General features: G+C 40.6%; 1 protein-coding gene across 2 annotated transcripts in view; it reads left to right on the forward strand.

Moving 5' to 3' along the window:
• Ofd1 (OFD1 centriole and centriolar satellite protein) overlaps positions 1 to 12,547 on the forward strand; it is a 47,874-nt gene extending 35,327 nt beyond the window's left edge. The window contains exons 16-23 of one of the 2 annotated variants that reach the window (XM_051142610.1): positions 758 to 1,369; positions 1,816 to 2,035; positions 4,009 to 4,109; positions 6,457 to 6,570; positions 10,129 to 10,283; positions 10,867 to 11,019; positions 11,544 to 11,611; positions 12,420 to 12,547. In XM_051142610.1, coding sequence (XP_050998567.1) covers positions 758 to 1,369; positions 1,816 to 2,035; positions 4,009 to 4,109; positions 6,457 to 6,570; positions 10,129 to 10,283; positions 10,867 to 11,019; positions 11,544 to 11,611; positions 12,420 to 12,462 — 1,466 coding nt within the window. In that variant the 3' untranslated portion in view covers positions 12,463 to 12,547. Of the gene's footprint in view, positions 1 to 757; positions 1,370 to 1,815; positions 2,036 to 4,008; positions 4,110 to 6,454; positions 6,571 to 10,128; positions 10,284 to 10,866; positions 11,020 to 11,543; positions 11,612 to 12,419 lie in introns of both variants that reach the window. The other variant, XM_051142611.1, reaches the window with a different exon arrangement.
• Positions 12,548 to 12,819: the final 272 nt, after the last annotated feature.

The raw sequence follows: 12,819 nt of genomic DNA on the forward strand, positions 1-12,819 counted from the left end.
TTTGAGTCTTCTCAGTTCCTGCTTGGACGCCTTCATATCATTCTAGTGCTTTACTCATTTCTGAACTCTTTCAGTTAGTTCCTTGTTTTCTGCTAGCAATTGTTTGTTAGACAGTCGCCACTGAAATTATAGTAGTCTTGTAGTGTGAAAGTAGGTTAGTGAAGCTTGCAGTCTTCCAGATGTATGAGCATAGCCCATCATACACTGGTCTTTGTAGCATCGTAAGGAGCTGTTGCAGGGTAAGAGGCCGAATAGGCACTAGATTTATGTTAGGAAATTTCATCAGCTCTAGGAATTGATCATGTGGCCCCCACCCTAGGAAGACCCCATTTCCTCTCCCTTCCCCTCTCCTCCCTCTCCTGGCCAGATTATCTTATACTATGGCTTGGCAGGGACACTATATTACAGTCAAATGTGTGAATATTGATGTTGGTCAGGATTAAAAAAAAGATTTATTAAATGCATTTGCTACAGTTCAGATGTGGCTAGGCTTTGTACCCAGTAAATCATATATTTTCACTTTCAGGCATAGGTATTTCAGGCTCATAGGTAACAGATTGTGAAATTTATCATTTTTATAAAGGCTTGATACATGAAATTAGCTTTCAGTAAATATTAATGATTATTATTATGGCTTCAGAAACTGTTTAATGTGTCAGCTTGTTCTTACTACTTTAAAAATTATTCTTAAGTGTAGTTTAAGTTTATTCACATCCTTTTCTCTTCACTTCTCAAATTTTCTCTTTGTGACCTGCAGCCCTAGAGAATGAAGTGTTCCGAAATCCAAAGCAGTCCCTGACTCTTCATTCCCTGAGTGACCTAGTGAGTGGCAAGATGGCACCCCATAATGGAGATACAAGTGGGAGTTTCCTGAATGCGCCCCTTGAGCAGAACAAGGTTATAGCAGGTGCTTTTACGTCAGAGGTCCCACCTTATGCAAATGCAGCAACAGAGGCTAGTTCCCCAGACTCTGACCTTGAGTTTGTAGCCAGTAGTACTAAAGCCAAAGTAAGAGCACTAGAGCAAGAGGCTGAACGCTTAGAAAAGGCGTTCAGAAATTACCATCGAAGAGTTACTCGGAATCCTTTTCTGAGTCTTCAACCAGCGAAGAGTCCTTCATCTGTATACTCGCCAGGAGTTCACAGAAGCATAGCTTCTAGTTCCATGGACAGACATGCTTCTGCAGAGGACAGAGTTGTCTCTGAACAGCCTCCTATGGACATGCTGAAGGAAGAAAGGAGTGATGTGTCCAAAGCGATCAGGAGCAGTGTGGTTTCACGGCCACGCAGGACCTCTTCCTCTACACGCCTCTCCTCTACACCCCATCCCAAATCGAGAAGAAGTCTTGATAATGAAATGTATCTGGAAGGTAAGCCACGGTCCAGAGGTTATGACATAGATGCTTTAGACTTGGGCAGAATACTCAGTAGTTAACCTGGGGGATCCTGTTCTAGCAGTGATGGCTGTTCTTATCCTACCGTACCCTGGCCAACAGTGGTAGCCTTCCCATGTCCCAGGGCCATTGTAGAAGTTAGCAGCACACAGGGTGTTAAGGTCCAGAGTTTCCTTAGCACACAGAAGTGTTGAGGGAGCAACATGGCCTTTGTTCTGCTGCCGATTAGTTTTCTATGTTCTGTGTTACCTCTACAGTTTGATTTTGGTGCTTGAATCATTGTGGATCTCATACATCACGCTTGGCTATTTGCAAGGATGGCATAGGATTTATTTTCAAATTAATAGCGCTTTTAAAAACCACTTTGATATCTTCTCCATGTAGTTTGTAATATCCTTACCCTGATTCCTTTTACCTCATAGGTCTGGGTAGATTACACATTGCTTCTTCCAGTCCTTGTCTTGACAGAACAGCTGGGTCACATGTTGCTTCCTCCAGCCCTTGTCTTGACAGAGCAGTTAAGTCACATGCTGCTTCCTCTAGTCCTTGTCCTGAGAGAACAACAGCCCAGCTATCACCTGTTCCATCTAGGCACAGCTTCTCTGGTCATTCTTTCACCAGCCCTCCAGAGCAAAATGCCTGGTAAGTTATTTTCTCATCAGCTTCTGTTGAATCATGCTACTGACCTGCTGTTTTGTTTGACCTTTACTCCTTTGACCTTTTAAAGGCAATGTTAAAGATCATGTAGCAGTCTGGAATTTATAGTTGGGTTGTAAAATTGCTTGTGAGCTTTGAAAATCATTTGAATTATGAAGGAGAGTGTGATAATTGTTTACATAAACATCTTTGTGGGTCTGTGAATGGATTTGGTTCATAAAGATAGGCAAATGTATATAAACTTTGTCAGGCCAAATTGGGCTCATTTTGAAAGCTGGAGAAATACCATGCATCAAAATGTCATTTAAAAATATGCTTTGAGGGCCAGGAGTGGTGGCAGACACCTTTAATCTCAATGCTCAGGAGGCAGAGGCAGATGGATCTTGGAATTCAAAGCCAGCCTGGTCTATAAAGAAAGTTCCAGGACAGCCAGGGCTACACAGAGAAAACCTGTCTTGAAAACAAGCATACAAAGAACCAAAACAACAACAGCAACAACACCAAAAACTCTTTGGCATTTACATATAAACAATGTTTCAGTTTGTGATCATTGAAACAAATTCTGAGGTAATGGTGCACTCTAGGGTGTGACTGTCAAAAGTAGGAAGAAGTGGACTAGGCCAGTGGGTAGCCTGAGCTGTGATTTACAGGCAGGACCACAACAGGAGATTCTGAATCCCTACTTGTGGGCTCCAGTTGGGCACCTAGTGTTTATGAATGCTATCTGTTCATACTTGAAAACTGCTATGTGTGTTTATTTTTGGGACAGGGTTTCTCTGTGTAACCTTGGCTGTCCTGGACTCACTTTGTAGACCAGGCTGGCCTCAAATTCACAGAGTTCCCCTGCTTCAGCCTCCCAGATGTTGGGATTACAGGCATGCACCACCATGCTGTGCCTGGCTCTTTAATGTTATTTATTTATTTATTTATTTATTTATTTTTATATTGCACTTGTCTTGTTTTCAGACATACTCATTTACTCTGTTGCCCAGGCTGCCTTCAAACTTCCTCCTGCCTTTCTGCCTCTTGAACTCTGAGGCATCAGGCATGAGTCTCCATGTCCAGCTTGTGTTGAATTTTCTTATGAGAAAGCCAAAAAGAGCATCAAAATCCATAGTATGTAGAGTCAGCACACTTTGAGACATAGTTTGGCTTGTGGAGTTTCATCTTTAGCTGGTCTATGCTGATGGCATATGGACTTTGTCTTTTAGAAACTGTTTTGTGGTTACTGGAAAACTATCCTAAGAATAGTATTGAGAGTACAGTATTTGTTAATTGGAGCAATGTCTATAAAGGGCAGGCCGTGTAACAAGGGAGGTGGCCGAGTAAATATAGACTAGTTGCTAAGAACATTTCCTGGTGGCAGGCTCAGTTACCTGGATCCATTTTCTCTCCCACCACATACATAATTTTTCCTTTTTCTTCTCTTTTGAAATGTATTGATATAGAAACTAGGATCCCATGCATGTTGGGCAAGTGCTTTTTTTTGTAATGTGTAGGGATGTTTTGCCTCCATGTATATCTCTGTACCACACATGTGCCTGGTGCCTGCAGAGGCCGGAAGGAGGTGTCAGATCTCCTGGAACTGGAGTTACTGTGTGGGTTCTGGGAATTGAACCCAGGTCCTCTGCAAGAGTGGCCAGTGCTTTTAACCACTGAGCCTTCTTTGTAGTACCTAGAGCCATTCTTTATAAGCCAATGAAAAATGAGTGTCAGAGCTAAGTATGACAGCTTAGGCCTATAATCCCTAAATTCAGGAGGCTGAGCCACGAGAATTGCCAAGAGTTTGCAGTCAGTCTGGGCTACACAGTTTTAGGCCAGCCACAAAGAACCTGTCTCAAAAAAAGAAAAAAAATTTGTAAATTATTTTCAGCAACCAGAAACTTTTATCACCCTCTTCTCTTGGCTTTTTGTGTTACTAACCTTTCATGTTCATGTATTTTATTCTTCCAATCCAGTTTTTATCAGAGACAAACTGAAACGCAAGACAAAAATGAATGTTCAAATGTGGACAAGCAATCTTTGAAAGTTAATGAGGAATATGAACCATCTTTCAGATGTAAGTTTTGAATATTCAGTTTTGTGTGTGTATATGTGCATGTTTACATATATGCCATGGTACATGTGTGGAGGTCAGAGGACAACTTCAGGTATGTTATGTCTCATCTTCCACCCTGTTTAATGAAGGGTCTCTTTATTCACCATTGCATACTGGCATGCCAAGCTACACGGCCTGTTAGCTGACTAACTGAGATTCTCCTTTCTTGGACTTGCATCAGCTTTAGTTATGCTGGGACTATAGACACTAAATGTCCCAACCCTTTCTACGTGGGTTCTGGGAATTCTAACTTGGGTGCTTCAGCTTACAAAGCAAGCACTTCCTCATAGAGCTAATCTCCCTAGTCACATAGCAATTTTTAAAAATGGTGTTTATTTTTATGTGTAGAGGTATTTTGCCTGCCTGTATATCTGTGTGCCTTGTGCCCATAACTATAGTCAGAAGAGGGTGTCAGATTTTCTGGGACTGGAATTACAGATGATTGTTAGTTGCCACATGGGTGCTGGGAATTGAACTTGCATCCACCTTAAGAACAGTTAAATGTTCTTTACTGATGAGCCATCTCCTCATCCCCTACCCCCAACTGTAACACACACACATTGATTTTTGCAAGTAGAAAATGTAGGAAAGTTGTATATTGGACATTTCTATTTTGTGATATGGTACAATTACATTGCTTTATTTTTCTTTTTTGAAAAATTTATTATACTTTGATATATGTGTGTATGCACATGTATATATGTGTATGTGTAGCTATGTACACATGTGGAGATCAGAGAACAACTTGCATGAGTCAGCTCTTTTGTTTCACCCTGTGAGTCCCAGGCATTGAACTCAAGGTAGTCAAGCTTAGTGGGAGGCACCTTTACTTGCTGAGCTGACAAGATGGCTCAGGAAGTAGCTATCATAAAGGATTTTAGGTTGCATTTGAGTTTCCTTGGGGAAAAATTGATATAACTCATAGCTTCCAAGTTAAAGCTTAGGCCATAAAGTGAATCTTTAACATTTCAAGGTTGGTGTTACTTCAGTTTTAAAAAAGGACATTTTTCAATGTTCATTTGTTTTCCCTTCTGTGGAATATGAAGATATTTTCTTTAAGTTATATTAATCCTGTTGAATTTTCAGACTCAGCAAACTTCATCTTCAGTGGTAAAATGGAGATGAAAAGAATATTCAAATGAGGGCTGGGGCAGTGGCTCAATTTGTAAAGTGCACCCCTTAAAAATAAGCTGGGTGAGTGGTGCACTTGGGAGGTAGAGGCAGGAGGATGCCTGGGGCCTCATTGGCCAGGCAGCCTAACCTACTCAGTGAACTTTCAGGTTGAGTGATAGACCCTATCACAAAAAGATAAGGTAGAGAGTGACTGAGATAGACACTGAGCATTGACCTGGCCTCCACATGCGTCCACAAAAATTTAGATGAGAGTCAAGAAAGTGGTGGCATGGCTATAGCCTTGCCTTGGACTGTATGATTCTACTTTACAAGTATAAAGATATAGGGTTCCTTACCTCTGAGACTTTCTAGCTTGAGAATTCTTTACATTTGTATGTAACCTACCATTTAGGCTTGTGAATTTCATTGTCAAATCTGAAAGAATCATATTTTGTTTGTGTAGTTAAATGAAAAGGCTTAGTAAATTTTGTGAAATATTTTTAATGACTTTGTTATATCATCAGTTTTTTCATTCTTTGAGAATTTCATACATGTATACAATGTATTTTGAACATAACCACTGCCTACTCCTCTTCAAACTCCTTCTTGACTCCCACTGCCATGTCCCCCTCCCAACTTCATAACCCACAGAGCACAGTCAGAGCTGTTCATATGTGCATGGTGTAGGACATCACTAGAGCAGGGGGAACCCATCAGAAGCCCCTTTACTTAAAAAACAAAAAACAAACCATGAGACTCCCTATTCCAGTGGCCTTCAGCTACCAAAGCTCCTCAGTTAAGCCCCTCCCCCATCTGTGCCAGGATGTAACTGGCTTTCAGTCATTGATATTTAAATTGAATTTGAAAGATTTTTATCAGCAAACCAAATAAAATCACTGTTAACTGTATTCATTGAGTGATGAATACAGTTTTGTAAACAAATATAATTCTTTAAAATATAAAGAAACTTGAAAGTTGAGCACTTTGTAAGTGGTTGGACTTAGAACACTGTAGGAAAGGGCCACCAGTTGCTTTTAGTTCAGTTTTGCTGTTCCATGATTATCCTCACCATTCCCCAACTTCCATCCACCTGCATCCCCTGACCCCACCCCACCCCTGCACTGCATAGAACTCTCTTCACTTGCTACTGTTACTAAACTCATGGCACAATAAGTCGCACTTTATGTGGATACAGGGAACAAGCCAGAACAGTTTGAAGCAGAAGGACTCCACCCTGCTGGTGACATGCCTGCCATAGATGTTGCTGCAGCTACTGTGCCTTCCAGACCCATTTCATATGACCACCCAGGTAAGTGGTTCTTTTCTTAACCCAGCAGTAACCAATAGCCACACGTTGCGTGCTATTCTGTCTGTGCTGTAATGTATTTCCCAAATCACTTCTATTATTACATTTATTTATTTGAGTTGTTTCATTAATTAATATTGTCGGTATGTGTCTATATGTGTGGAAGTATGTGGTTAGAAGAGGGCATTGAATTCTTTGGAGCTAGAGCTGCAGGCAGTTGTGAGCTGCCTGCTGATGGGTTCTAGGGACCAAATGCTCGTCCTCTGGAAGAGTAGCAAACACTTAACTCCTGAGCCATCTCTCCAGGTTCAACATTAGTTGTTTCTTTGGCTGTGTGGGCTTTGTTTGTTTGTTTGTTTCTGTGCGTTTGTGGAGGCCAAAGGACAACTTGTGAAAGTCAGTTCTCATGGATCAAACTCAGGTTTATAGCAAGTGCCTTTATCTGCTGAGCTATCTTTCTGGCCCTGTAGGGATTCCCTAAGCATAGATTATTCACAGGCTTGGGCTCGTGGTGTTGTCATTCTTAAAGTCATACTAAAGAAACTCTCCCTCTGTGACCATGTGCAAACTGCTAACGGAAACCTCTAAGAGCAAGACTCTCATTTAGTCTTTTTAAAATGTTGACTTGGTCACAGTCAAACAGAGCAATTACATTTTTTTCTTCTCTTCTGCAAAAACTGTTCCATAAAGAATCTTATCATCTTTAGAAATTGTGGTAAAAACTTGAAATAATGGCCAAGTCCATTGTCTTTATTTAATATCACAACATTTTAGTATTTGTTCATTTATGGCATAAATTAAGATAGAAAGGCTTTATATTTCCATCTTGAAAAAAGTTGATATTGTTATATTGTCACTGGAGGAAAGTGGTCATCAGACTTCTTCTTGGCCCATGCTTCAGCTTATCTACTTCTGGTAGAGGGAACAGAGAGCAGAACTGAGAGGAACTTTATGCTTTGTTCCAGCCCAGTCAACAGCCAGCTCATTTTCTTCTCAGCCTCAAACTTGAAAGGAAATGTCTCTCTTAAAGCTGACTCTTAGTGCTGCCCAAACAGAAATGCCATCATCACCCTACACACAACACACTTAAAGCCTCTCCGTAGTAGTTTCTTGGTTTAAGCCACTGTACTCAGGAAGATGAGGAACTACTGAAAGGAGCAAGAGATTTTGATTATAGTCACTCCTGAGTAAGTGTACTTTGGAAGACAATTCATTTAACCAGACCCAAGCAAGTGCCTTCTCTCTGTTGGGTACTTGTCTAGGGGCTGGGTATAATCAGTGAGCCAAACCAAGCTCCTATCTTCTGGGATAAGGGATGGTGGGGGGGCGGGGGTGGCATAATGAAGAAGTACAGCAGCGATGTTCACAAACCTGAGGGAAGTAGCCAAAATAACAGCTAAGGGAAATCAGTGAGTAGGCAGATGTTCTATCTTGAGATGTATAGGAGACTACATTCATGGCTTTTGAAATAATTAGTAAGTAGCATGGCTATGTTTTGGTCACTTGAAAAATTCTCATATGTTCATCTCTGCCTCTTCATCTAGGCACAAAAAAGGTAAAATTGTGATGTTCCTGAGATACCTAATGTATATGCTTCTGGTCTTTGCTTTTGTGTCCAAAGAAGTTTCTATATAATGCTGCCGCTTCCTCTCTCTTTTGTTCCCCCCCCCCCCCTTTTTCATCCTGTTCTGTTTCCTCCTCCCTCTTCTTCCCTTTTTCCTTTCTTCCTTTTGCTTTATCTCAACAACAGTCTTATTTTATTACTGCTATTCCCTGTGGGAAAGTAGAACCATTGGAAGTAACCTCTCCTCTACTGACAAGGAGAGGGTGAGGGTGGTTGTGCTTATGGAAATAAGTGTGGGCCTCTGATATTTTAATTTTATGATGAACGTGGATAGATAGATTGATGATAGATAGACAGATAGACCTGTGTGGCCATTCTCTTTCAGTAAAGCTAACTCCATTCCCACAAAGCATCTGGGACAAGGCACAACACAAGAGTCTGAAGTCTTCTAGTGAACCTGTGACACTGTTGCTGATTGGCATTGTTTGGGTGAAAAAATTTAGGTCATGGGCCAGAGCTGAAAGAATGGCCAGCATCATCATCTGTGAAATCGAGACTTAATTAAACTTTTGAAGGGTAGGGACTTGTGCCGAGAGTGAAAGGGAACAGACAAGTAATTAAAACATGGGCCTTGCTCAGAAGAAATAGAAGTGGGAAAAATAATCACATATGATGTTTTTAAAAGAGGGTATAACATACTGGCAAGTAATGTGCTGGTGTGTTTGTGTATCACTTGGAGGGTAAGAAGAAGCTCACAGAGGTCTCCCTCTCCCCCCTTTTTAAAGATTTATTTATTTTTTATTCAGTATTCTGCTCGCATATGTGCCCACCTGCCAGAAGAGGGCACCACATTTCATTATAGATGGTTATGAGCCACCATGTGGGAATTGAACTCAGGACCTTTCGAAGAACAGCCAGTGCTCTTAACCTCTGAGCCATCTCTCCAGCCCACACAGAGGTCTCTAGCAGCAAGATGAATTGTATAGGCACACAAGCATTGATGGCTCAGTGGATATGGGATAAACTGTATTGCTTGGGCTGCCCTTGAACTTGTGGGCTTAGCAGCTTCTTGAGTTGCTAGCACTATAGTTGTGTATGTCCATGACCTACCTAGACAAAGATGATGAAAGAACCTGTATAACTTTGGGATTTTTCCATGCCTGTGACAGAAAGCCCATTAAAAACATGGTTTGTGAGACTTGGGAGAATGGTTGGAAATGACAAAAGATATGGAAATTATTAGAGTTCAAGATGATCTCTAAGGGCTGGAGAGCTGGCTCATTGGTTAAGAACACTGACTATTCTTCCAGAAGACCTAGGTTCATTTTCCTTTACCCTTGTGGCACCTCACAACTGTCTGTATCTCCAGTCCTAGGGATATGACAACCTCTTCTGGCCTTCACTGGCATTGCATACACATAGTACACAAATACACAGATAAGCAAAACACATATTAAATAAAAATGGGGGAAAAATATGGTCCCTAGAAAGGACCAGGATTAGTGCACAGGTATTTGAATAGTGATATTGCTAGCCTAGTGACAGAGGATGAAGGGGAGAGGGAGGAGTTCTGTACTGGTTGCGGGTAGGAATGACTTGAGCATCTTTTTAGGAGTAGGGAGAAAGGGTTTTGGGAAGCCCTATTTAAGGGCTAATGGTTCTGAAGATAGAGGAGGGATCGTACTCAAATGTGAAGGCAGAAATGCAGGATTTGCTATGGAGAGGCTGAAGCAGGAAGAAAAGAGATGAGTGAAGACAATATGGCATGGAGGGAGGACAGTTGGGGGTCATTTGTGGTGTGGTGGCTTATGTTCATCTCAGGAAAATAAAAGTAGAGATATATTGCTAGGGGTCAGTCTGTGGGCTAGAAAACAATAAAAATAGGGCAATAGCCTAGAGCAGGTTATCAGAATCAGTAGAAAAATCAAGCAGATCTGCAGAAGACTAGATTTGAAAAATCTGATGCTAGCAGCTACTCACTATTTTCGTCTTACTAGGTGCTGATCAGAACTACACTAGAGAACAGCAAGAACAGCAGCTATGGGAACTCCACTTGAAAGAACGGAGGGAGAAAGAAGAACAAAGGCAGAATGAACAGCAAAAGGCTATAGAGAGGGAAAGAAGAGAGCTGGAAAAACTGGAGCAGGAGCGGGTAATGTGTCACTTAAGTCTCTATATAAGTTTCTCCAGTGGACACCTTCAGCAGGTACCTTGAGCTCAAGTGTGCACACCAGTAGTGCTGTGAAGCCACAGAAGCAGCGAGTAATCTCAAAGGCATTCTCTCTCCTCTCCTGTTGTGCTTGCCTTCTGAATGTCTTGGTTTTGAAAAGACATTGACATGTATTCTCATCTGTTGTGTAACTTCCCTCTGTACACGCACTCCTGTAAGAGCCAGGGCAAGGCTGCACATCTAGTCAGTCCATAGTGGCTTCTAGGCACACATCTTTGCCTCTCTCCTTGCCTGTGTTGCTCTGATTTTAGTGCGAGGAAGAGGGTTTTCTCTGGCCACTTAACATGCCTTAGAAATGTTTCTTGGCCTCCTGGTTTAATCCCTTCTTTCCTTGAAATGTTTGTCTGTCTGATAGTAGCAATGACTTCAATTTAAAAACACATATTTATCTGGTATGCAAGTTGTGCCTCCAGGATAAGTATCAAGTTAGTATGAGTTTTAAAGACTTGAGAAGCTTTTAAAACATGTTCATGTATTTCCTATTTTGGCACTGGTCTGTTTCTAGAGGGTGATTGAAGAATCACTGAAGATTGAGATGGAAGAAGAATTAGAAAAGACTGTTCAAGAACAGAAAGACAAATCAGCTTATGGTGAAAATCCTTTAGAGAAATACATGAAAATCATTCAACAGAGACAGGAGGAATCAAGTACAGATAAGGTACCTGTGCTATGGATAGCAGTCTGGGGTGGCAGAGGAGAAGGGGAGTCCTGGGGGGTGGGGAGTGGGGCTTATTCCAACACCTTGGAAAGTGTGTTGTCTATTGAAGACAAAAAGGTTAAAGGCTAGAAGCTGAATACTTGAACCAAGATTCTTTAAAATAGATTGACAAAATTTCAGTCTTTGTTTAGATAAAACATTGAAGAGATTCTGATTTGTCATTTTGTACCACATGGGATGTTTTAATTTGAAAAGAAGCAGTAGTGATGTATCATTGAGTTAAGGGTTGTGAAACATTTTTCTATCTGAATTATAAGTATTGAAAATGCATGCTATGGATTATTTTGATGTGCTTGCTAAATTTCATTTTAAAGAAGCTTTTTATTAGGCCCTTATATTTTTCCAAAATAATTATTAGAGAAATCAAAAGTATATGGATTCTTGGCCTTCTCACTAAGTTCAAGTGTAAAAGCCTCTTTAATGAAGTTAACTTGCTTCAGAATTCTTTTTCCATCCTTTGTCAGAGCTCAAAAAAATCAGGCAGAGAATGTTCGCTAGTGGACACGATGACACCTAGTGACAAGGATGAAAGGTATGTTTTTCTTCAAACATTATGTCCCTTAGGCCTATCATTATTGCTCATTTTGTCAGCTAGAAATGATCAGATAGTTGGGCTTACCTTAAAGAAATTACTGAATCAGTAAAAATTACTGACTTTTGAAAGCACTCAGGAACTTGAGGCAGGGAGATTTGAAGCTAGCTTGGGTTACATAGTAAAAGACTCAAATAAATGAATTTAAGAGAGATGGGAGGTTACTTCAGTAGAGTGTTTAACTAGAAGGTAGAAATCCCTGAGTTCAATCCCCAATACCTCATAAATGGCATGGTGCTTCATGCCTGTAATTCAAACATTCAGGTGGAAGCAGGAGGATTAGAAATTTAATGTCAGTTTTGGTTACATAGTTTGGGGCCAATCTGAGACACGGGAGACCCTGAATTAAAGATCAAAACAAAACAAAACCCACTTGCTTCAAAAAAGTCCATTGTGATTTGACTTGTGAAATTGACCTGATACTAGTTATAAGTGAGGGCAAAAACCCTACAGAAATGGGATAGAAACATTGTGCAAATCTAGAATAGTGGTTCTGAACCTTCCTTTTAATATAGTTCTTTATGTTGTGCTGACCCCCCCCAAACTATAGTTATTTTTGTTGCTACTTCATAATTGTAATTTTGCTACTGTTATGAATCATACATATGTTTTCCAGTGGTCTTGGGTGACCCCTGTGAAAGGGTCATTTGAATTTTCTACCCCCTCAAGGAGTTGCAACCCATAGGATGAGAACCACTGCTCTAGAAATTGGCATGCATTTTTTAAATATCTAATTTTTTCTCTTTAGCTTTCCAGGCTTTTCTCATGAAGAACCAGATGACATCTGGTAATCACATTAGCTGTCTTGCTTCTCACATAGAAGTTGTATAATATGTATTCTTATTTTTCTGGAATTAAAGTTGTCAATAAAAACTTTGTGTATAGTGTTTTAAAAAAACATGGTTTTAATTTGGTACCATAATGTATGAAACAACAGTAATAGAGTCAGTTGAACTTTTCCTCCACCCCTGTTATTTCTTGAGACAGGATCTTTCTGTTGCCCTGGCTGGCCTTGAAATCACAAAAATTTGTCAAGGGGCATCATGCATTGCCACATGAGGCCTATGTAATCCTCTCCTTAGTAATGGAATTTATTCATTACACACACACTAAAATGACACCTCTCTGGTTTTGTCTTAAGTTACGCC

Source organism: Acomys russatus, chromosome X, assembly GCF_903995435.1.
Source record: "Acomys russatus chromosome X, mAcoRus1.1, whole genome shotgun sequence".
NCBI classification, from domain to species: Eukaryota; Metazoa; Chordata; class Mammalia; order Rodentia; family Muridae; genus Acomys; species Acomys russatus.